The sequence below is a fragment of the Lissotriton vulgaris genome, chromosome 10 (genome assembly GCF_964263255.1).
Source record: "Lissotriton vulgaris chromosome 10, aLisVul1.2, whole genome shotgun sequence".
Lineage (NCBI taxonomy): Eukaryota > Metazoa > Chordata > Amphibia > Caudata > Salamandridae > Lissotriton > Lissotriton vulgaris.
In genome coordinates this window covers 524,219,577-524,246,059 of record NC_141698.1, presented here as the reverse complement: position 1 = coordinate 524,246,059, position 26,483 = coordinate 524,219,577, and the positions used below count along the sequence as shown (strand labels likewise).

The 26,483-nt window shown below is 48.6% G+C and overlaps 1 protein-coding gene across 2 annotated transcripts in view; it reads left to right on the top strand.

The window, feature by feature from the left end:
- Window positions 1–26,483, top strand: part of MRPL28 (mitochondrial ribosomal protein L28) — a 223,541-nt gene that overhangs the window by 91,552 nt on the left and 105,506 nt on the right. For both annotated transcript variants that reach the window (XM_086941368.1, XM_086941369.1), the window contains exon 3: window positions 10,646–10,798. In XM_086941368.1, coding sequence (XP_086797494.1) covers window positions 10,646–10,798 — 153 coding nt within the window. The remainder of the gene's footprint in view (window positions 1–10,645; window positions 10,799–26,483) is intronic.

Here is a 26,483-nt window from a genome sequence, read left to right as displayed (position 1 = left end):
CACTGGACACATACGTGGGACCACAAGAGACCCCCTCAGGCCCGCAACCAGCGGCGTCGGCGCAGCAAAAGTAACCCAGCCCGTGGCGGCCGGTCCTCTACACAAGACGGCGTGGTGCATCGAGGGGACAGCACGGCGCCCGCTCCACCCCGGGCAGGAGTGGACAACAGCGGCCCGAAAACTCACACACCTTCATCTAGCGAGGCCCACCGTGGCTGGGCTGCTCCTATCCATTGGACACCTCAGTCGACCTGCGGGCAGCGATCGCCAGAGAAGTGTTCTCGGCACTAACACGGCCCAGCGCCATGGCGGGGAAAGGCCTTCGGAGCGGATCCACGCAAGCCAAACTAGATAAGTTTGCGTATGGACACCAAGGGCACCAGCAGACTACGGGGCGACCCTCCACGAGCCCTGCCCCAGAGGCAGAAAAGACGACAAAAATTACGCTTGAGGACATCATGAAAACTCTCTCGGAAGTTAAAACCACGGTGGGCGCCATCTCCTCGGAAGTATCTCTACTCCGAGCGGACTTCCACAAAATGGCGGAGAGGGTATCACAAGTAGAAGTGGTCACAAAATCGCTCGTGGAGGACACCTCAGAGCTCCAACTGGCCATGGAAAAAATGCAAAGAGTCACCAAGCTCCTGCATGACAAGCTGGACGACCAGGAAGGGCGTTCACGCCGCAACAACGTTCGTATCCTTGGACTTCCAGAGACAGAGGGTAAGGGGGCCATGGACCTCTATGTTGAAGACCTCATTAAGAACAAGCTCCAGCCGAAGGGCCTATCGCACTTCTTTTCAGTGGAGAGGGCGCACAGAGTCCCAGGAGGCCCGCCCAAGACGGGGGCAAATCCGAGGCCGGTGTTAGCCCGGCTCTTTAACTTCAGAGACAGGGACGCAATACTACAGGCGGCGAGGAACTCACCACCACTACGGATTCAAAATGCCACCCTGGCGTTCTTCCCGGACTACACGGCAGACGTGGCCAGGCGCCGCAAATCCTTCACGGAGGTGAAGAAAGCATTGCGAGAAAGAGAACTGCCGTACTCTATGATGTTCCCAGCTAAATTGCGGATAGTAGCCGAGGGGAAGACCTGGTTTTTCGACACGCCGGAGGTGGCTCAAGAATGGCTGGAAGGATGGCGACCAGCGGGACGAAGGCACCGCTCACAGCAAGATCGGCAGAGACAACGTGCTGACCAGACACCGTCCAATCAATCCCCCCACGGACCGCACCAGGGAGGCGAAACAGAAATTGAATCGGACCTTGAGAGGGATCCGCTGGACTCGGGGCAAATAGCTCCGGTGTGACATTTAATAGCTTTACTTTTCGAGACTGAGTGGGCCGCGGGACCGTGGCTCGGACGTAGCTGAGTAGGGTGGGCACAGGCAGTGCCTGGAGGGGACTCACCGACCCTACGAGCAAGTAAGATGTTTAGGGGGGAACTGAAGCACTCTGCGCAGTTGGGGATGCGGGCGGGAATTTGTCCGTGGAGCAGGGTAGAAGGGAGGGGGGATGGGCTTGCAGTCTGTTTGTTGAAATGTTTACACTTGTTTATTGTCATCGTTCGTTACCCACACAACAATACCACCCTGGCATTAACACGTCTACTACACAGTTTGACACTAGTCGGCGCATGGGCCATGCCGCAACGCACGTTGTGTGCAAGACTTCTTCATCAGCCTAATGGCCAGACCACCTAACCACACGCCCACCGTAGGCCTCTCCGCGGCCGGGCAGATTCCCCCACTGCGCATAATGACATGGAATGTACGAGGTCTGGGTGACAAAATCAAGAGGGGCTTGATCCTTCAAGCAGTGAAGAGGCAAAACCCGGACGTGGTCCTCCTACAAGAGACCCACCTTACGGGTTCCACCTGTAAAGCCCTAGACAGACGGGGATACACAATGGCAGTCCACGCTGACTTCACTACCGGCTCCAGGGGTACGGGCATACTAGTGAGAAGATCCTCCCCCCTACTGATATCCAGTCACGTAGCAGACGACCAGGGTCGATATGCCGCAATCCATGGCCAATGGGAGGGCAGGGCCCTAAACGTGGTGTCAGTGTATATTCCCCCAGCCTTACACTCGGTGGCCTTACCAGCACTAGGCAAATTCCTTCTTGGCCTCCCTGACGGCGACATGATTGTTGGAGGGGACTTCAACGCGGTCATGGATCCTCTCAGGGACACTTGCCCTACCAGGACAAGACCACGGGGTGCTGCACCACTGTCAGACTTCGCAGAAGCCTTGGGCCTTGTGGACCTCGGGCGGGAACTACACACAGATGCCACCCACTACACTTACTACTCGGCGGTACACAACAGCTTGTCCCGCATAGATTACTTCATGTCACTAGGGTTGGGAATGGATATGGTAGAGAGGGTGGACACACTGCCCAGAGGGATCTCAGATCACTCTCCGATCGTCTTATCGCTGACCACCGGAGGGAAGCGGAATGCACGTCTATACCCAATCTACCCCAATTTTCTGAAAATCCCCAAGATTCGGAAGAAACTCAAGCTGGCAACCTCACTATACTTCACTGAGAACACGGGCACAGTGGGATCGCCCTCCGTCCTTTGGGAGGCGTATAAAACTGTCCTCAGGGGGGCGGCCATTGCGGCAATCACGGGACACAAAAGAGACTCACGGAAAGAACTTACAGATCTGGAACTTGCACTGGGCACGGCCAATACTGCTCATATGTCTGACCCCTCCCCAACCACGACACACACACTCATGCTCCGGCAACAACAATACCTAGCCCACCTCAGGACAACAGAGAAGGGATACATCGCGAACACCAGGCATAGGGTCTATGACGTGGGAGACAAAGCGGGGCGCATGCTGGCATGGCTGGACAGGAGGGGGAATGGTACAAAGGGTATCCATAGGCTCAACACGAAGGACGGGCGGCCACTGGTGCACCCGGAGGCCATAGTAGGCGAACTAGCTAGGCATTATCGGGAAATCTATACGCCGGAACGGAGGGTCACACGGCAAATGGCGATGGCGACACTCGCAGATATTACCATCCCCAGCATTACACTAGAAGATAGTAACGCCCTGGAACTAGACCCGACGGGGGAGGAAATCCAGCTTGCGATCATGGCGCTACAGTCGGGTAAGGCGCTGGGCCCTAATGGGATACCGGTGGAGTGGTATAAGACCGTAGCCGCAGATATTAGTGCCCCATTGCTGGACATGTACTTGGAAAGCAGAGACAGACTAGAGCTGCCGCTAGATCAACGTACGGCAACGATTGTAGCTATACCCAAACCCGGAAAACCACCGACAGAATGCACCTCCTACCGCCCGATTTCATTATTGAACATCGAGGCCAAAATACTAGCTAAGCTTCTGGCCACTCGCCTGCTGCCCCATCTTAGTACACTAATCCACCCCGATCAATCGGGCTTCATGCCCCACCGGAGCACGGCACTAAATCTCAGACGAGTCCATGGAGTGTTGGCACGAGCGCACCTCCTCACTGAACAGGCGGTGATCCTCTCCCTCGACGCCAAAATGGCGTTCGACTTAGTCGAATGGGAATACCTGTTTATGGTGCTGGAGCGCATGGGTTTTGGGCCAAAATTCATACGGTGGATACGGCTACTGTACACAAACCCCGTAGCACAAGTGGTGGCCAACGGCCACACGTCGCCGAGATTCCCACTGGGCAGGGGAACCAGACAAGGATGCCCCCTGTCCCCCCTACTCTTCGCGCTAGTACTTGAACCCCTGGCCCTACAGATTAGAGCAACACCTCTATTCGCGGGCATCAAGTGGGAGGAGGGGTGGGAGGACAAAGTCTCGTTATACGCGGACGATATGCTTATATATATGACCTCGCCCGACACCGGCATCCCAGCCCTGCTCGATCTCTGCAACACGCACGGGCGCACCTCGGGCTACACACTTAACTGGTCGAAATCCACTATATACACTCTGAAAGGCCCAGAGCCAAGACCACAAGGGATTTGTCCGCTGCTTAAGACGTCAACCTCTTTCAAGTACCTGGGCATTGTTGTTGCGAGCGGGGAGGCGGAGTTCTTCGTGAATAACCTGAAACCACCCATAGATCGCCTGCGGGCAGACGTCAGACACTGGGCTGCCCTCCCCCTGACCCTACTGGGCAGGGCGGCATTATACAAGATGATGGCCCTCCCAAGACTTCTCTACGTACTGGAGAACACGCCTCACATGGTACCACAGCGCTACTTCCAACAGATTGTGGCGCTGGTCACGACCCTGCTATGGGACACAGGCCCGGCGCGCATAGCATATGACAAGCTGGTGAAGAGCTGGTACGAAGGCGGCATAGCACTCCCCAACGTCCAGCTGTACTACTGGGCGGCCCAACTCAAGATTATTAACCACTGGATCCATACCCCGAGGAATGACCCGGCCTACCGGGCAGACTGGTCACAACTTGGGACGGGCAGCATGCTGTCCGTGTTATACAACAAGTCTCAACTTAAGGAATTGATCGGCCCGACCAAGCACACAGCAGCGCTGTGGCACTCGGCGCAGGCCCGACTGGGATGGACAGGCCGACTCACTAAAATGACGCCCCTATGGGACACCAAAGCGCTGGGGAACCTGAGAAACAGTAAGGGGTTCGAGCGGTGGGACGCAATAGGCATCTCCACGATAGGAGACCTCTGGGAAAACGACTCAGTAACTCCGTTTCCAAGCCTACAGCACCAGTACGACCTCTGACCCACAGAAACGTTTAGGTACGTCCAGATTAGGCATGCATTACTCCAGGCAATCCCTGCCGGCACCACACTACGGGACTCCTCTCCCTTGGAAGATAGACTGCTGACTGACTTCATGCTCCAAAGTGCCACCTCCCTTACATACAAAAAGCTAATTAACAATCTCAAAGACCCGACACTAAAACTCAAAGGGAAGTGGGAGGAAGAATTGGGTGAGACAGATGAATACGAATGGAATGAGGCCCTGGCGTCCCCGAGGGAGGTGGGAATCTCTAGTAAGCTCAGGCTAGTGCAGCTTAAAATCCTACACCGTGTATACTACACCAGAACACTGCTACACAGAATACAAAGGGCACCACACCCCTTCTGTTTACGAGGCTGCGGGGAGGAGGGGACACTGTACCACACGCTATGGGACTGCCCACACATACGCGAGTTCTGGAGACAGGTGCTCCGATCCATGTCCCAGGCCCTCAAACTCTCCATCCTACCCGAACCACGTAAATGCCTTCTTAACATCTGGGACCCTAATGACCTGGGTAGGTACGAACTGATCTGGGCGTCACTGGCATTAACAGTAGCCAAGCGGGATATAGCACAGAAATGGGGAACACACGAGCTGCCCACCTCCAGTCGATGGGCTAAAAACATGGACATCCTAATGGTGACAGAGAGAGCGGTTTATGTGCTTCGAGCGGCGCCCCGGAAATGGAACAAGGTATGGGCGGCATGGAACTTGTACAGAGGGGAACTTTGTGAGCCTTTGCCAGAGGATGAGGACTCTGACTCTGAAGGGGAAGAGGTGTGAGAGAACGGGTGCGGGGTGAGGGATTCGGACAGTTGGCACAACGAAGTGGGCGGCGAGGCAATGGCCATTAAGGCACTATGATTACCAGCACAGGGTATTACATACTGTGGGGAACATTCAGGGGATACGATGACACATGTTTGGGGGGGAATGTTGGGTAGTTAGTTTCTATAAGTTATTCAAAAAAGAGATATACTCATTGCTGACATTGGAGGAGGGGTTACCAAGGGAACGCGCTGTACGAACGAATGTCATATGTTGAAAGCTTCTGTGAAACCCATGATACAGCGGACATCATGCCTTCTTTGCGGAACTGTAACCTGTCAGTTAATACGTGGATACATTGTACAAAATGCAAGGTTACCTACCGAATGTATGCAATTGTTTAACCACTATTCCTTCCTAACAATAAAGTTTAAAAAAAAAAAAAAAAAAAAACATGGGAGAATCGACTAAAGTATCCTTTAATTTGGTGGTTTCCCTGGTTGATTAAAAGATAACCAAGAGGTAAATTCAGGAGGAGTCACTGACACATACAGGTAATTACAACCATGTATGCCTCCTGTATTTACCCCTTGGTAATCTTTGTATCCCTTGGTAATCAAACAATGAAGCATGTCACATTACGTGAGTGAGCCATCATCGTCCAATTCTTGGAGTTGCCTTGAATTTAGGTAACAAACAACTAGAGGCACACAGAGCACTCTTTGGGTCTCTGGTACTAAGCTGCTGGCTTGCTGATTAACCCGTTGCGTGCTTATGATGAGCTCAGATTGTCATGAGGCACGGTTGAGCTGCGCTCATGACGAGCTGAGCTCGTCACGGCCGTTGGAACGTTCGCACGCGGGGATAATTTCCCCGCTGTGCTGAACATTCTAAAACGGGTGTGGTTATGACGAGCTCCGCTAGTCACGAGTGCAGCTCCGCTGTCCCTCATGATGAGCTGAGCTCGTCACCAGCAGGGCGGCGCCTAGGTCACACCACTTCAGATAAATGGAGACACTTGGGGCATACGAGGTCACAACTAAATTCGAATGAGGCACAGAACAGGGTTGCTCATTGTCCCTGTCAATGTTTGCTGTCGTAGCAGAGCCTTTGGCATGCGTGTTGCATACTGGATGGAATGCTGAGGAACACGAATAGGAACCACTGCACATGTGGTCTCCTGGTATGTAGACAATACCTTGGTGTATGTATGGAGCCCAATTAGTCAGTTCTGGAACTCCTGATTATAGTAGAAGAATACTGTACAGTGTCTGCACTGAATACACCCTAAACCAAGCCTAAACTCTTTCCCCTTTGGGCATAGACACAAAATGGGGAGAGTATATTGTGCAACTTGAGTTTTTATTGGCAGATTATAGCATTGAAATACCTGGATATAAACGTCACAAGTGACAGAGAAGTGTACGTGGGACTGGATGTGGGACATGTATTAGATAGGGTGCACAGCTCAAAAGAATTATTGTCTCAATTGCCCCTGAACGTGATAGGGGATAATATCATTAATTGAAATGGTAGTACTACAGAGATGTCTGTGTGTGTTCCAGAAAATGTTCTGCTTGATACTTCAGACAATATTATATAATATATATATATATATATATATATATATATATATATATATATATATATATATGTTCAACAATGGCTCTGCAATAGGAAAGCACTCGACAGCAGTAAGGTGAAACCCTTTCTTTAATTCATGGCGATGATGATCAAACGTCCGTTATTTTGCTTGTCTGCCCGACGCGTTTCTGAGCTGTTCGCTCCTTCCTCATGGGCAATCTGGCATCGCGGTTTGTGGCTCAAGACATCCCCTTCCCTGTGCTGCCTTAAGTCGTTGCAGTTTCAGGTGTGGTCGCTTTAGTAGCCCATTGATTTCTGGGACTTGTAGTCTAGAACAGCACTTGTTACACCCACAGTGGGTCCAGCAATGTCAGATAAAATAATCAAGATCACAGTGGAAAGTACAGACCCACTGCAATATTTCAAGCACTTCAGTGTGCCCCGATGCGTGTAATCACCTCCGCTTAGTGTCAGAATCTGCTGTGCTGTTTTTCCGCCTCTGAGCATTCTCGAGTCAGCCAGCCCCTTTCTCCAGCGGCTCCCTCCTCCTTTTCAAAGGTGGTGCTCTCCTCACGACGAAGCTGTCGTGTGATTTGTGTTCAACAATGGCTCTGCAATAGGAAAGCACTCGACAGCAGTAAGGTGAAACCCTTTCTTTAATTCATGGCGATGATGATCAAACGTCCGTTATTTTGCTTGTCTGCCCGACGCGTTTCTGAGCTGTTCGCTCCTTCCTCATGGGCAATCTGGCATCGCGGTTTGTGGCTCAAGACATCCCCTTCCCTGTGCTGCCTTAAGTCGTTGCAGTTTCAGGTGTGGTCGCTTTAGTAGCCCATTGATTTCTGGGACTTGTAGTCTAGAACAGCACTTGTTACACCCACAGTGGGTCCAGCAATGTCAGATAAAATAATCAAGATCACAGTGGAAAGTACAGACCCACTGCAATATTTCAAGCACTTCAGTGTGCCCCGATGCGTGTAATCACCTCCGCTTAGTGTCAGAATCTGCTGTGCTGTTTTTCCGCCTCTGAGCATTCTCGAGTCAGCCAGCCCCTTTCTCCAGCGGCTCCCTCCTCCTTTTCAAAGGTGGTGCTCTCCTCACGACGAAGCTGTCGTGTGATTTGTGTTCAACAATGGCTCTGCAATAGGAAAGCACTCGACAGCAGTAAGGTGAAACCCTTTCTTTAATTCATGGCGATGATGATCAAACGTCCGTTATTTTGCTTGTCTGCCCGACGCGTTTCTGAGCTGTTCGCTCCTTCCTCATGGGCAATCTGGCATCGCGGTTTGTGGCTCAAGACATCCCCTTCCCTGTGCTGCCTTAAGTCGTTGCAGTTTCAGGTGTGGTCGCTTTAGTAGCCCATTGATTTCTGGGACTTGTAGTCTAGAACAGCACTTGTTACACCCACAGTGGGTCCAGCAATGTCAGATAAAATAATCAAGATCACAGTGGAAAGTACAGACCCACTGCAATATTTCAAGCACTTCAGTGTGCCCCGATGCGTGTAATCACCTCCGCTTAGTGTCAGAATCTGCTGTGCTGTTTTTCCGCCTCTGAGCATTCTCGAGTCAGCCAGCCCCTTTCTCCAGCGGCTCCCTCCTCCTTTTCAAAGGTGGTGCTCTCCTCACGACGAAGCTGGCAGACAAGCAAAATAACGGACGTTTGATCATCATCGCCATGAATTAAAGAAAGGGTTTCACCTTACTGCTGTCGAGTGCTTTCCTATTGCAGAGCCATTGTTGAACATATATATATATATATATATATATATATATATATATATATATATATATATATATATATGTGTGTGTATATATACACACACATATATAATATAAACAAGCATTGGCATTGCCAATAGGGATAGGGCTTGCATTTGGGACCTTATAAGTGTTTTGCCATGCACCAGTTGGTGTTGTTGCACCAAGGATATTCTGCTGCATAACTAAATACTTATAGGGTCCAAAAAGCGAGACCTATTGGCTATGCCAATTCTGGTTTGTTTTTTGTTGCTGTTTTGTTTAAGTTGCCAGATCTACAATAGCTGGACATGGTTTTTGTTAACAGTTCTTTGCATCAAATGAACTTGTTTTCACTGAATGTTGTTTCCATTCTGGTTGTAGGAAGCAGTCATTCCCAGGGGCGTGGGGGCTGCCTAGCTGTGCGCATGCGCCGAACTTTGCAAATGAGAAAAAGCCTGGTGCAGGTGCAATTTACAAGTGTGGAGTGAGTGAGCCCCAGGCAGCATGACTCACTTATACAGGAGTTCATGCACTGCACCTGCATACACAGCATGGTTTAAGGAAACTCGACCCACTCCCTCCCAGGCATCGAACACATTTTTACCAAGAAACTCTGAGAAGAGCCTGCCTGCTGCACTGACGGCTGGTGGTGTGTGTGCCTGGGGATAGCGTGCACTGATGGCTGGTGGTGTGTGTGCCTGGTGGAAGCGTGCACTGACGGCTGGTGGTGTGCGTGCCCATTGGAAGCGTGCCCTGACGACTGGTGGTGTGTGCTTAGTGGAAGCGTGCACTGATGGCTGGTGGTGTGTGTGCCTGGTGGAATCATGCACTGGCGGCTGGTGGTGTGTGTGCGCCTGGTGATAGCGTGCACTGACGGCTGGTGGTGTGTGTGCCTGTTGAAAGCGTGCACTGACGGCTGGTGGTGTGTGCCTGGTGGAAGGATCACCGTCGGCTGGTAGTGTGTGACGGCTGGTAGTGTGTGTGCCTGATGGAAGCGTGCACTGACGGCTGGTGTGTGTGTGTGTGCCTGGTGGAAGCGTGCACTGACTGCTGGTGTGTGTGTGCCTGGTGAAAGCGTGCACTGACAGCTGGTGGTGTGGGCCTGGTGGAAGCGTGCACCTACGGCTGGTAGTGTGTGACGGCTGGTGGTGTGTGTGCCTGGTGGAAGCGTGCACTGACGGCTGGTGGTGTGTGTGCCTGGTGGAAGCAGGAGCATTCACAGTGATAGGCACAAATGAAACTGACGAAGAGGAGGGGGAGAAGGTAGGGGTAGTGCAAGCAGAGGAGCCTGATTACAGTAATAAAAACACAGATGGCAGCTGTGCACGAGCTCGTGAACGCAAGCTGTAGGCCAGCATAAGCCTCTGGTGGCACTCTTAAAAGCCACTTACTAAATGTCTCAAAGAGACAGCCATGCGCTGTCTCAGGCGAGACCTAAAAATATTCCAAGTGCCGTTGCCTCATGAAGAACCGGATGATAGCACTCATAGGTTCACAGTTATTCCGTTTTATTCAAAGTCTCCTATATATATGTTTTAAGAAAGTTCCAGCTAGTGTTTTTTAAGTCTGATTAACATTCTTGGTCTCTTCTGAGATCACCATAAGGTACCTGGTGAAAAATAAAGAGGAATAGTAACTTAACTAACACCTCATTGAACAGTACACTATTACGCCAGAATAACATGCTCCTTAAAATGTATTATGAGGTAAACTTGAGTTACCCTCTTTTTCCTAGCTGTTTAAAATGTGATATTGGGAGTTATTTGTTGACTGCGTCTGTTATTTCTTTAAATTAGCTTTCAACGAGAGTGAAGAAGACTTGGAAGCCACAACTGTTTGACCGTGAGCTGTACAGCGAGATTCTCGATAAAAAATTCACCATCACCGTTACAATGAGAACTTTGGATCTCATTGATGCAGCTTATGGATTTGATTTCTACATACTAAAGGCAAGATTTCATTTCATTAAGTTATTGTATTTTAATGTTTCCTTTTATGAAAAGCGCTCCACGTACAACAGTGGATTATATAAAGAGTACCTGTATTGGAATTCTGAATGGTGGAGTGGATTAAATGTTGAAAAACAGTAGAGGTTCATGTAGGGCAAAAAGATGTTTAAGTTTGACAAAGAGGAGACATGTTAGTGAAACACTGGTATTGCAAGGACAATACTTACAGTGGAAAGCAGCAAGAAGAAAGTATGATTGAAATCAATAAACGGTCTGAGAAGATGTAAGGATACAGGGTTGTTGGGAAGAGCAAGAAGGGAGTATAGGGGATAAAAATAATCTCAACAGAATCATGATTATCATGAAACCGTTGAAATAGTGTCAAAGAAACAACCTTTGCTAAAGTGCTATCAAATGTGAAGGTATTGGGCTGTGTAGTTAGAGAGTTAAGTGGAATGCCTGGGAGAGCAAGAATAACCACACCAGGGTCTGGCAGATTTGAAAGAAAAGCAGATATGATACAGGTTGATTAGCTGCAGACTTTAAGCACCAGAAAAAAAGAAGATGGTATTAATGGAATGAGAGGTTTTAAGAATCAAACCAGCTATTTTCAAGAGAAGCGAATAAATTAGTTGCAAGTGTAATGAATGAATGTGCAGAAGAAGGGAGAGGATAGATGAAGATGGAGGAAAGAAAATAATCCCTCTTTTAGGAAAGCAACTATGTAAGGGACTGTGCACTTAAAGCAAAGGAACACACTGAACTAAAAAGATGGATGTGGTTGGGGAAAGAAAAGAAAATTGGTGTAAGGCCAGCAGAAAGTGGTAGTGTTCTCTGGATATAGTACTTAAATCCCTGCTAAAGGTTTTGAGCAGGGTCAGAACAGGAGAGATAGAGGATTCCCCTTGGCAAAAACCAGCCCCGGACAGGGCAGGATGGGTTTGTTGTTTGTTCCTAAAAAACAAAAACAATTTGAGAAACCCTGACCATCCAGACTGAAGATGATTCCCAGGGATATTGTGATTGCTATTCCTGGCTTGAGTGGAGAATTACTGAAATTGAGACAAGTGTGCAAGACAAAATTAGGATGTGAGCCAAGGGTTTCAACAGTTTTAGAAAGAAATGTAAGACTATGGATCACATTTCACCCCCCCCCAAACAAATGTATATGGGACTATCACTAAGGAATGTTAAAATATACCAAACAAAATAGATGAAGTAGAAGGGGGAAATGGAAATAAAAGACGAATAAGGGAATTTGACGGATGAAATGAGAGGCAGGTAGTGAGATGAAAATAAGAAATCACAAATGAAACTTTGGAATATAATTGGTTAGTGGGAGGAGGAAGTGGAGTAGGAAGTTGCAGAGAAAATGTGTGAGAGAAATGTGAGTAGCCATTTGTACCAAACGAAATTAGGGAAAGATAGTGGGATAAAAAGAAGTGGTCAGCAGAATTGAGGAGACTAAGTGTATTGAACAGAAACAAGACGAGAAAAAAGTTACCATGAATTGTCACAGAAACTGTGGGGCTGAGAAGTAAGGAGAACGCAGTATCAGGTGGCTTCCAAGAATGCCCCCTGAAAGGGGTGCGTGTACACAATAAATGTGTCCCAAGAACAAATGAAACTGCTTGGTGTAGGTGGTTCTGTGGGGTATTGATGCTCCTGGGCAATACGCAGGTAAGTATACTCTAGTACTAAGTGAGGATTGCGGTGCATAAGGGTAGGGAGAGCCATCCTCCTCCCAAACGTGTGGATATCCACAGGTAAAACAGAACAACAGTCCCCTGCACACATTAACAGTATATCAATAACAGTGTGACAAAAGCTTGAGTCTTTGCTGGAACATGCGCTTCAGTTTATTCACAACAGCCTTAGCCTTCAAGGTCATCATAGGTGGGGATAATTTGCGACCTGAGGCCCCTTGGGATTCTTCCTAGTCTGGTGTTTTGTTTCAAAGTGGTCCCATCCCACCATTTCGACAATTCACTCTTTTTCAGTCTCTCCAGTACAATGCATTTTCTCTTAAGGCCTTCGTTAGTCAGTGGGTTTCCACTCTTAGTGGCTGTTGTGAATAAACTGATAAACTGAAGCGCATGTTCTAGCGAAAAACTCAAGCTTTTGTCACACTGTTATTGATATAATTGATTTTTTTATTTTTTAAATCTGTTTATTGTTTTAAAACACAAACAACACTCAAGGGACTCGTACAAATACAGAGTATTCCACAGTTCATGTCAATGAACCTTCGACAAGTATGCATCCAATAGTACAATACAGGTTCCCTCATCAGCTTGACATCATGCCAACTACTCCAACCAACCTCTGTAATCCGGTCAGTGATTAACTCTGAGTACCAGTGAATCACCCTTCATTTCCCCTTGAATGACCCAAACTCCCCTCCCCCCACCCCTGCTGCTGGCGCTACTACCTCAGGAAAAAGTGTCACGTGCGTACTACTCTCGTGCCATATTGAACTGGGTCAGCAGATTGTCTACACTTAAAGTCCCATAACCTTTCATGCTGCAGGGATCTCCCCTCACGCTAATTCCTCCCAACCCCAAAAGTGCCATTTACGCCTGCTCCTCCCCCGTTGATGCACCTGAATCTGACTCGGCCTCCGCATCTGCCATCCAGAGATCCGCCACCAGGGCCTCCCACTCCCTCGCCGCTTCTAACGCTCTATCATTGTGGGATTTATGTGCCTGTTGCATCTTGAGTGAGCTCTCGCTTCCCGCCCACAGTAGCAGCGCAGCCTTCCACCTTACATAACTAGGGCCGGCCACTGCCTTCCAATGGGACGTTATTTCCCTTTTGGCCAAGATGAGGCCTAAGTCCAGGAATTTGCTAGTTATCTTATTTTTACTAGTATGTGGGAACCAGTGTAATAGGCACACCCCCTTGTCCATATCGATCTGCCGCTCAGTTATCCTACTGAGTGTCCCCGTCACCTAGTTATTGATAGAATTGATATACTGTTAGTGTGTGCAGGGGACTGCTGTTCTGTGTCCCAATAACACTTGTTGTTTAGAGCAGCTCTACTAATAAACACAGATTCACACGACAGTGCAACAGTCAAAATTCAAGTTTTTTACCACAGTATAGCAAAACTAACATGATAAAATATGCTATTTATTACCATTGTAGAAGGTGGGGAGGGACATGATGAGGCTTTGCCTTGTGCGAGTCATGACCCCTCCGTACACTCAACAATGGTAATAAATAGCCTATTACTCGGCATATGTGTGTGCCTTTGCATGTGTATTAACTACTGACGGTCCCCAGTAGGAAGTTATAGTTGGGACCTAGTTTCCATATGAAAAGTTTTTTTTTCTTCTAATCACTTTAGTGCCGTTTGGTGTATCTTCATGAAATTTTTAAAACTAGTTTGGCACTCACCTCAGCTGCTGTTTGGAAAGTTTCAGAGTTATTCGTTAAGCGGGGGCCAAGAAAAAGCGGGAGGGTCCCAAAATGCGTTTTTTCCCATGCATTTTCCCATAGGGAATTTAGACACGACTACAGCCCGAACTGTAGAATGGAATTACACCAGATTTGTCAGAAAGCTAGATCTTGGTCCAGAAAAGTGCTTTCTGTAATTTGGTGTACATCAGTCCAGTAGTTTTGGAGTTATTAAAGAAATATGATTTATGTTTATCTAGAGACTTGGATCACCCGCAAAAGATCTGCAAATCCACACAGCAACAGCAATGCCGTGATTGGCTGGCCGCAAACTGAGAGAAAATCTGAGGTCGCCATTTTGTCATTGAGACGCAGCTATGGGGGGTAGGGTGAAAATAGGATATAAGTAGGCTGTCCGGAAATCGGTTAAACCAGATTGGGCCCAACATTACCCTACCGACTGCAAATCAGCTGACCTGGTTTAAACAGAGTATCGCAGATTTTTTCACCTTTGTTGCACCACTTGGCCACTTGCACATTTTGGTCACTGGAGGGAGCCAAAGCAGTACAAACGAGCATTCAAGCTAGTCATCGGTAATTCCAATGAACCATCGTCGCTTTGCGTGCTTGTCCTGCTCTCTTTCCAGCGTCCGTTGATTTGCTGCCCGCCATCCGCTCCCCTCCTGGGCTGATTGATGACATTAGGAAAATGAAAATCTATTCTTTCTCCTAAATTAAATCGGGCCTGCCGGCTGCACCCAGATCACTGCAGCAGGCTCCTTGATCCCAATTCAGCTCTGCTATCTGGTAGGTTAGAGTGCTTCTACCTGTGCAGTTGACTCTCCACCTCTCCTGCCCCCGTTTCTTTTATGAGAGGCGCACTTGGCCCTCCCAGAGGTCCATTCTCTGCTGGGAGCACAGTCCTCAATGTTAACAATTGAGAATCAAAGGTTTCTGATTGAACCCCCTACTGATGGCTCTGATACAAATGAAAACAACTCTATTTCTATTTTTTGTTGATGCAACAATCGTATTCACTACTCCTTTTTTTTGTGCAACATTTAATCTCATGGCCGACGACAGCAAGCAAAGGGTTAATGGGTAACCACTGTTTTTTTAAGGTCTTGAAATCACTGGAAAACACACAAAAAACCACCAGAATTTCCCAAAAATAGAAACTGAAAACAGCAAAGTCTAGATTTAAGGGATCAGGATAGAGATGTCCTGACTCCATGGGACTGATGGAGGGTCTGTGCAGGTACCCTCATGGTGACCGAACTCAAAAACTACCGCCCCATCTCGCTTCTTCCGTTCCCGGCCAAAGTCATTGAGAAAGCTGTCAACAACCAGCTCGCCGCCTTCCTCGAAACCAACAAATCCCTTGACTCCTCACAGTCCGGCTTCCGAGCCAAACACAGCACTGAGACCGCCCTCATCGCAGCAACAGACGACATTCGAACTCTACTGGACAATGGAGACACAGTCGCCCTCATCCTCCTCGACCTCTCCGCTGCCTTCGACACAGTCTGTCACAGCACCCTTCTACAGCGCCTCAGAGACGTAGGAATCCAAGGAAAAGCACTGGAATGGATCACCTCGTTCCTCACCGGAAGAACACAGAGAGTCCGCCTCCCACCATTCAAGTCAAAGGCCTCTGAAGTCATCTGCGGCGTGCCACAAAGATCGTCACTCAGCCCCACCCTCTTCAACGTATACATGAGCCCCCTTGCGGCCATCGCTCGCCAACACAATCTCAACATCATCTCCTACGCGGATGACACTCAACTGATCCTATCACTCACCAAAGACCCTAACACCGCCAAAACCAACTTACACGAAGGAATGAAAGAAGTAGCCAAGTGGATGAAGCACAGCCGTCTGAAACTGAACTCAGACAAAACAGAAGTCCTCATCTTAGGCACCTCCCCCTCCGCCTGGGATGACTCTTTGTGGCCAGAAGCCCTTGGAAAAGCCCCCATCCCGACGGACCACGCACGGAACCTGGGCGTCATCCTGGACTCCTCACTCTCGATGACCAGACAAGTCAACGCCGTTTCATCATCTTGCTTCAACATTCTTCGCAGGCTCAAAAAAACATTTCGCTGGATCCCAACCGAAACTAGAAAAACGGTCACCCATGCACTGGTCACGAGCCGCCTGGACTACGGAAACACACTATACGCCGGTACCACCGCAAAACTCCAGAATAAACTCCAACGCATCCAGAACGCTTCAGCCAGGCTCATACTAGACATCCCGTGTAAAGAACACATCTCTGGTCACCTGAAAAACCTCCACTGGCTCCCCGTAAATAAGAGGATTACTTTCCGCCTCCTAACCCACGCACACAAAGCACTTTACGAACTTGGGCCCGAATGCCTCAACACACGATTGTCCTTCTACACCCCTTCCCGTCAGCTGCGATCCTCCAACCAAGCCCTTGCCACGGTACCTCGCATCAACAAAACTACTATGGGAGGTAGATCCTTCTCCTACCTGGCAGCTAAAACCTGGAACTCACTTCCCACTCACCTTCGCCTTACTCAGAACCACCTAGCATTCAGAAAGCAACTTAAAACTTGGATATTCGACAAGTAATTCCCCACCCTCCCTCTAGCGCCTTGAGACCCTATGGGTATGTAGCGCGCTATATAAATTTCTTGACTTGACTTGACTTGACACACCCATAAAGCCACTCACACACTCAGAAAACCACTCACAGACCCACACAACGGCACTAAAACAGCCACTCAAACACCTGTAGAGTCACTCACACACCCACTCAGAGACCCACACAGCTAGTCACACACCCATACAGCCACTTACACACACACACACACACACACTCCGAGACCCAGAGAACCATTCACAAACCCACTCACAGTCCCACAGAGGCACTCACGCGCCCATTCTTACACACTTCCACTTACACAACCTTTTACTCACCCATCCAGGTTACAGGGAAATTGTAGTTAGGAAATAACATTAAAAATGAGAAATGGACTGTAAATGTGAATGTGGCCTGGCAACAGGAGATAGGGTACTTGTGCCAGTATTGGACCAGGGAGGGGGGCTGGGTGCCCCCTCCCTCTTTTGATTATGTAGTGGGTGCCCTGAGTGGGCTACAGAGCACCCCCCATCTACTAGGTGGGCCCCGGGCAGTGGTTCCCCGGGGCCCATATTGGCCTGGTTGGGGGGCTGTGTGCCCCGTCTCCCTTACAAATATGTCTGGGCCCCAGGAGATTGGGTCCCTGGTGCTTGAAATAGGCCAGGGGAGGAGGGCTCAATGCCCCCTCTCCATTTACAATAAAGCAGCAACCCGAGACCTAGGTTCTCTAGGCCGAAGTACGGTTTGGGGACAAGGACCATGTACCCCCACCCCTAAAAAATAATGGGGGTGGCTTGGTATCCCAGGGCCAAAATTGCCCCGGGGAGAGGGCTGCATGCCCCGCTCACAGGTTGGCTGCCTGTGGGGGTTTGGGCCTGTGGCCTACCCCCTGCCGCGCACGGCTGAAGCAGTTTTCTCATCAATAATTTTACAGCAAATGTTGCACTGATATTATCAATGATGGCATGAGTGATGTAATATGTAGGGTAATTAGCAGTGTATGCCACGGCCATGAGTTATATTTATCTTAGTGCGCAAGTTATAGTTACTACTTTATCGGTTGAATTTCTATTGATTTGTGTATGTAAAATGTGAGCCTAACTATAAGGTCCCTGTAACTGTTCTTTTTTTTTTTGTGAATTTCTAAGTTTTTTTTAATTCTATCCTCCATGGCCCTGCACGTTTTTTTAGGAGGAGGGGGAAATGGGACCACCAAACCCGGGCTGCTTTTGGCCCTAGAGACCCCATCTCCCGGCACATTTTGTGGGGAGGGGGCAGGTGTCCCCCCACTCCCGGGCCAATTTCTGGCCTCCAGGGCCCCACCCCCTAGGACCAGGTGCATTTCTGTTAGGAAAGGGTGTACTTGGGCCCCTCCCTGGGACATTTCTGGCCCCGGGGACCCCATCCCCCATGGCCCACCATTATATTTATGGGGGAGGGGGGACAAGCAGCACTCTTCCCCAAGTCGATTTGGAGCCCGAGGGGCACCATCCCCTGGGGCCCAGCCAACAAAGAGTGGGTGCCCTTGTGCCCACCCTGAGCATCCACCATATCCTTGTTGGGGTTGGTGGGGGGAGCCCCAAGGCGGCTCCCTGCATCTAGCAGGAGACAACATTACTTTGTCCCGCAGGGACATGCCCTGCCTGTATCACTGTCGGCAGGGTGCCAGATCTGAAGTCTGCTCTCAGCTGGAAGGAGCATTTTTAAAGCTCCCACCTGCTTGGATCAGACTTCTTGTTTTCTCTCGCTTGGTGGGAGCTCTGAAATTGCTCCTGCCAAGTGAGAGCAAACACAGGTTTCCCTGCTCATGCCAGTATGGGCCAGGGAACTGCTATGTCCAGGACGGGCACCCCAGTATATAGTCAAGTCAAGTCAAAACACACTTTATTCGATTAATAAAAATCATTAAAATATACTATACAAATAAATAATGCCAGAGTTACATCAATGCAATGAAAACAATTTAAAAGCAATTTGGCATAAAAACATCAATTCATTATTATTTCTTAAAGACACGTTCTTATGGCATCATTATATTATTTTCGCCAGTCTAATCTTCCTGCTTCTAATGGATGCTACGAAAAAATTAGAAACACCAAACATAATCACTGAGGATTCCATTAGTTGTAGATGGAGCAGTGCTGGCTTAATTTGTAAGTAACCCTTATCTTTTAAAAGTGGGAGAATAAACTTTTTCCTGCCACTACTATAAAAGGAGCAGAAAAATAAAAAGTGCATTATATCTTGGGGTGAATGGCCATCACATTTGCATGGAACTGCTTCCTCTGGCCTACACCAACCCATGGGATCAGACAGGAAGAAATGAATTTGATTAAAACGAAATTTTGTAATCAACCAGCGATGGAATGGGACCGTTATGGTACTGAGATATGGTTGGATAGATAGAGACACAATTAGTAGGAAATGGGCCCTAACAGTAGGTTTGTTTAATTGCACATATTCCCGCTCATGGTCTCTGAGTTTCTTAAAATTACACTTAACCCAGTTGATGTCACCCTTTACCAACCCATCTGGATTAGTAAAGATCTCAGGGCGTCCCAATTCCATAGCGGTTTTCTTAATAAAAGATAGCCACTGGATTTCCTTTGATTTCTCCAGATTCATGCAATCTCTTAAAATCTCATGGTTCAGGGTGCGTTTCGGATTCAACCAAGTTTTTATCCATAATAAAATGGGGGCTAAGCATATGATGTCTGTAATATAGCCCATCCCTAGCTCTTGATGGACCGAATATGTAGCTGTTGCTTGGGGGAGAGCTAGGAGGGCACGGAGGAATTTATTTTCCTCCGTCTGGATAGACTTATGTTGTTTATACCCCCAAATGCCAGCCCCGTACCTTGCAATGGCAATAGACTTGACTTTATAGATGGATAAAATTGCTTCACAAGGTTTCCCCCCTACCCGTTTAACAAAACCTAGGATAGCGGCAGAGGATCTTTTAACCACATTTACTTTCATGGTAATTTGTGGGCCCCAGGTAACTCTGTCGTCAAACACGACCCCCAGGTACGTAAAAACTTTCACCCTGGAGATCGCACATTCATTACAGAGGAAGGTTTTGGAACTATATTTATAGAACCCAGTGTCATGATATTTGATTTGCCGGTATTAATAACCAGGTCCAGAGATTTCATAAATTCACCGAAGGAGTTTAACAATCTTTGAAGGCCAAGGGGGGTCCGTGACAATAGAACGGCATTGTCCGCGTATAGGAGTACAGGGATGGTCGTTCCTCCCATACGCGGAATATCAAGAGATGCCTTTAAAAAAGAATCTTCCAGGGAATTAATATATAAGGTGAAGAGCATAGGGGCCAGAATGCACCCCTGGCGCACTCCTCTACCAGACCTAAACCTAGCCGTGCACTTCCCCTCCTGTGTCATTCTTATGGATGCGTACAGGTCCCTGTGAAGTTCAGCCAGGAAATACACCAATACACGGTCCAACCCCAGGTCCAGTAGTAAGGTCCACAGCCTTGACCTATTAACTAGGTCAAAGGTTGTGGACAGGTCCATGAAACCCAAATAGATTGAACCTTTGGCTGCCACCGTATATTTATTTATAATTAAATGCAAATTGAGGCGCTGATCTTCCGTGCCTCTGCCAGCTCGAAACCCATACTGGGCGTTTGATAATATGTTGTTTTCTGCAGCCCAGTCCGTTATTTTTGCCAATATCACCTTCCCCAAGATTTTAACGGAGGAATCCAGAAGGGATATTGGCCTGTAACATTTGGGATCACCCCTTTGGCCCTTTTTAAACACTGGGATGACGGTTGAACAAGACCAAGTAGCTGGGCGCCTAGCGACAACTGAGGTGTTAAAAACATTTGTAAGAATTTTGGCCCAGTATTTAGGGTTGGTCTTGTATAGATCGGAGGGCACACCATCTGGGCTAGGGGCCTTATGGCCCGCAGTATCCTCTATCGCCTTCTCTACATCCTCATTGGTGAAAAACAATGATGGCCCAGTCGAGTTAATCGAAGGGATCACAAAGCTTTCAATCTCCAGGTTACTCCCGTAGATTGCCTCAAAGTGGTTTAACCAATCTCCTTCAGAGATATTTATTTCCAAAGTGCCGTTCTCAGCACCAGAAAATAACGGGTTGTTAACTATTGCCCAGAATTTAGAGCTGTCCCTTATAGTAGCTTTATCCATCAGTGCGGCCCAGGCATCCCTTTTAATTCCATTTTTATGAGCCTGAACTGTGGATTTATATGCTTTCCTCAGCTGTATAACTTGCAGTTTATCCCGAGGAAACTTTATCAAGGCCCTGATAAGCAGACTATGTGCTCTGGAGCAGTTTTGATCAAACCATCCCTTGCCCGATGTATTTTTGGGCCGGGTTTTCACTGTGAGTTCTTTGGCCACTTTGACACAAATTGTCTCGAAGGAGGCAATAACATCCCCTCCCTGACTTAAGGGGACCGAGCAGACATTCAAATCATCTCCAACTTTCGAGCTGATGGTATTAAAAAATTCCTCTGGAATTACTTTATCCCACTTTAATCTCCTCCCTTGATCCTTAGGTTTAGCCTCCAATACTGCTATAGAAACACTCTGTTTATTAAAAAGGGTGAAGGTATGATCCAGTTCCAGGATCACAGGATTGTGGTCACTGTACATGGAGGGGACGGCATTATAGAATGTTACATAGCCTAAGAGGCCAGGAGATAAAAATATATAATCTATAATAGATTTGCTCTCCCTGGCTCTATATGTCACCACCCGGTCATTCCTATCAAAAAAGCCAGGTTCATACAAATCCATAGTTGAGAGGCAGTCCTCCAGTGCTTCCCCCTTTGCAGAATGTTCAAAGTGTTGGGGGGATGAGTTAGGAGGGCCATCCTCGTCAACAAACTGACAATTAAGATGACACAAATGAATATTAAAATCTCCCATCAAAATATAATTAACAAAAGTGGTTTGACTTTCCATATACACATTTAAAAATTTGACCAATGCAAAAAGGTGCTCATTTGGGCTCTCCCCTGCCATTAAGTTGTAAAAATTAATAAGTAGGAGGGTTGTGTTGTTAGTCAATCTGACTTCTACTATCAGATGATTGGGGTAAGTGGAATCTAACTTTTTAGCTGTACCTGCTAAATTCACCGACACCAGCAGCCTCAGGCCGCCTCTGTCTCTCCCTGCCGGGGAGCGGCAAGCAGGGACATAGTATGATGTATAGCCAGTGACTCAGAACCTACACTCACTATCCCAGGTCTCTTGTATGGCTACAATATCATACTCCTTCAGGAAATTTGTCCAGACCTCATCATCTCTTTTTGAACGTAACCCTGCAATATTCCAGCTTAGTATGTTTGACCGTCTCCCTCACCCCCTCTTTGTAGATGGTGGCAGGTGGGGGCAACTTGGATGAACCTTCCAGTCAATCCACCTCTTCTAGCTGAGACAAGGGGGCGAATCTGTTATGGAGGATCAGCCCCTCCCCAGACACTCTACTAGCCATAGTATGGGGCTTAGGTAATAGCCCTGGTTTATGAGTTATCCAAATGGGAGGGTGCCCGGTGGCTGCCGGAACTGGGCTATTGGGAATATGCCAATACGTCTCACCATTACTCCTACTCCTGGTATGAGGTACTATCTGCTGCCTGTAGCTAGTATAAGGACCAGGATAAAAAAAAGCCCAGAGGGAGAGCTCTTATGCCCTCTTGTTCAGGATTTAAAGGTGAAGCATCCCAAAACAGACGTGAAGCCTCTGTAGGATTATTAAAGTTTACAAGAAGGCAGTCACTATTCAAATGTTTTTTTGTAGGGCCCAACCAACCCACTCGTCTGCCCATGATGATACTCGAGGAGATCGGTTTATCCCCTGTACAGTTGTCATTACACCAGTTTTTAATGGATGTTAACAGGGAATCTGGGGTTTCTGTCTCAACCTCCCCTAAAGGGGGGACATTCACCAGAATAGCAACTAGTGGTGAGGCTTCTGGTGGGAGATTAATGGTGGGGTGGTGGGCCAGGGCAATTTCCGTTGTATTAGCTAGCCCTCCCGATGCCCTTGTGTGGCAAGTAGGAATCTTAGGGACTGAACCCAAGAGTGAACCCTTAGAGCCAATCCCTCCCTTGGGGGGGAAGTGAATTACAATGTGGGGGGGCAAGACAACTATCCTTAGTGAGAGGAGTCGAGATACATTTTTCCCCCCTCCCATGATCACAACACTTTGGGACCCCAGTTAATTGCTCGGGAAGAATTGCAGTAAGGATCTTTGGTTGATCTTTAACTGATATAAAAGTGTTAAGGCGCTCGCACTTTTAACACCTTGGCTGCTAATGGTTTTCCCCTCCTGTTTTAACATTCTTTGAATGCCATTGTTCATGACGAGCTCAGCTCGTCATAAGCACAGCTCAACCGTGCCTCATGATGAGCTGAGCTCGTCATGAACAGGGAAGGGGTTAAGATCCCTGCCACACATTCATTCAAGGTGTCAATGATATCTTTAGCAATCGATGAAAGTGCAGATTCCAGTTTTTCAGAGAAAATGTTCACCACCATGTCTTTAATAGTTCCTTCAAGATGAGCAAATGGTTTTGAGCCTCTTTCCACTCGGGTAGTGTATCTCCGCCTTGATTTTCTGGGAGGTCTCTTAACAAGTGTTAAAGCAGGGACAACCTGTATGGGTTCACTCAGGATTTCAGGGTTGGTACAGGTTCCAAGGGCAGGACTCAAAGGGATGATGGGATCAGATGGAATAGGGATACTGGGGGGCTTGATTATAACCAACGGCTCCAATGGCACCTGTCTGGAAGATGTATTCCCATCAGGCGACGAGATCTGTTCAGATGGTTTGTTAATGTCCAACCCCAGTTCCCGTTCAGTATTTTCTATTTCTTTGTTAAGGACCCCTACAGCTGAAGTCAAGTAGGAGATTATGCTTGCGGTTTTGCGAGGTATTTTAGCATTAGGGCTCCCACCAATCAGAGAAGTTTGTAGTTTCCGCTTACCCATGTTGAAATGCACTCCTTAGAGATTGGGTCCGTCCTGTCCCTTGCCGTCCCCGGACGGCCACAGACGGCCCGCGCGCGTCCCGCGAGGCGGGAGGGTAGGCTCTCTCTTATGCGCCTCCGGGCGCGGGAGTGTTGCGCAGCTGTCAGCGTCCCCGTGGAAAGCAGGGGACGCTGGGTGATGTAGTCTTGATGCTCCCCCCTCTCGGCAGCCGTGGTGCAGAAGTGGCGGCGGGGGAGAGCAGAGCAGGTCCGCGAGGCTGCCGCGGGTCAGGACCCCCGGTAGGACTCTGTCTATTAATGGCCCCAAACAGGTTCACACACCCCAGTATATAGTAGGAGGGGGCCCTGGGGGATTGAGTCCCCAGGACCATTAATGGCTCCGGGAGGGGAGGTCATTGTGGCAAGGCCCGGGGGCATGGGTCCTCAGGCCTGGTTGCCCTGCTCCCCATTACTAACACGGCCGGGCCTCAGGGCTGAACTCTGCCCCTTGGGGGTGCTGTGTGCCCACTCCTCCATATTAACTTTGTTTTTGCTGATGTTTGAGCTCCGGGCACTGTACCACTGCTAATCAGTACTAAAGTCTAAGTGCTCCCTGTGTGACATAGGATTACAATTGACATGATTGCCATATTTATTTTACTGGTTTATCCCTAATAAAGTGCATTGTGTGTACCCTGGCCTGTAAAATGTTACTAGTGTGCCTGCAGAACTGATTGTGCCACCCACATGAGTAGCCCTGCAAACATGTCTCAGGCTTCCATTGCAACGTCTGCAAGTGCACTTTTAAACCGCCATGTCGACTTGGAAACTGCACCCTTTTATTACATGTAAGGCACCCCTGAGGTAGGTCTATGGTAGCCCCATGGACAGGGTGCAATATATGTAAAAGGTAGGACATATCCTGGTGTGTTTTACATGTCCTTATAATGAAATACTGCAAATGTTGTTTTTCACTATTGCAAGGACTCCTATAAGTTATCTTTGGTTCTGCCTTGTAACATCTTACAAGTCTAACTTTCAATTCGTAAGAGAGAGAGATTTGGAGTTTGAGTTCCTGAACTCAGGCTTTAAACACACATCTTTTTGTGAAGGTGGTTTTTAAATTGTGTGTTTGAAAATGGCACTTTTCAAAAGTGAGCATTTTCTTGCTTTACCATCTTTTGCCTCGGCCTACCTGTGGAATCCACATGTGGTTTAGACTGACATGTGGTTTATCTCTGGCCTAGGTGGAATGCACAAACGGTCTGTTTGTGCTTTCACTATAGACAGTCACACAGAAGGAGCTGAGGTGCAGAGTGACGGCGAGTGCAGAGTGACGGCGAGTGCAGAGTGACGGCGAGTGCAGAGTGACGGCGAGTGCAGAGTGACGGCGAGTGCAGAGTGACGGCGAGTGCAGAGTGACGGCGAGTGCAGAGTGACGGCGAGTGCAGAGTGACGGCGAGTGCAGAGTGACGGCGAGTGCAGAGTGGCGGCGAGTGCCGAGTGGCGGCGGGTGCCGAGTGGCGGCGGGTGCCGAGTGGCGGCGAGTGCCGAGTGGCGGCGAGTGCCGAGTGGCGGCGAGTGCCAAGTGGCGGCGAGTGGCGAGTGGCGGCGAGTGGCGAGTGGCGGCGAGTGCAGCGTGGCGGCGAGTGCAGCGTGGCGGCGAGTGCAGCGTGGCGGCGAGTGCAGCGTGGTGGCGAGTGCAGCGTGGCGGCGAGTGCAGCGTGGCGGCGAGTGCAGCGTGGCGGCGAGTGCAGCGTGGCGGCGAGTGCAGCATGGCGGCGAGTGCAGCGTGACGGCGAGTGCAGCGTGACGGCGAGTGCAGCGTGACGGCGAGTGCAGCGTGACGGCGAGTGACAGTGAGTCACACACCACCAGCCATCAGTGCACGCATCAATTGTTAACGCATCCACAATTAACTATTGTAGCAATCGCTGTATGGTACACTTTACTTTTAAACATATTCATCTAAAGCACAGCATGCCACCATTGGTAAAATTAAAATCCAACCCACACAATTCCACTACACACCACATGCACACACTCCATAACACATGGCGAAAAGACATTGCCATTTACAATGCCATTAGCTCAAACTCAAATAAATCCGAGCCCAATTGCATTTCTAATGCTTGTTTTAATTGCTATTCTCCAAAAAAGATTCCTTTTCTCCGTGCAGCGAGTAAAGTGGTAGTTCTAAAAATATGGGATACTTGTACCCCATGAGAATAGGGAAATGGATACCTGGATGCAAAGGGAACTGCTGGTGCTACCACGGCCACTCTGGAACCTTGACCCACCTCCTCTGGTGCTGCACCAAGCTTAAAAGATATTGGCAAGATGTTTTGAGACACCTCAATGAGCTCTTCGACCCAGAGGTCCCATGCATGCCCCAGCAACGTCCTGCTTGAACTACTAAATGCGTTAACCTACCCACTGTATTCCAGCAAAGGGGAAAGCCGTCACCATGGCACTCTGCACCTCCAAACAAACCATCACATCGAAATGGCACAGATTCAATAGCGATTCAAATAGGCTGGCTCAATAGATTATGGGGCATTATAGGGATGAAAAAACTCACTGCCTCAGTAGACAATAAACTGCTGCCCCTTCACAAAATGTAGGACCCATCCTCTGATTCCTCTCACAGAACTTTCACGACATCTCATGCCCACAATACCTGCAGATCCTCAGACTCAAACAACTGGAA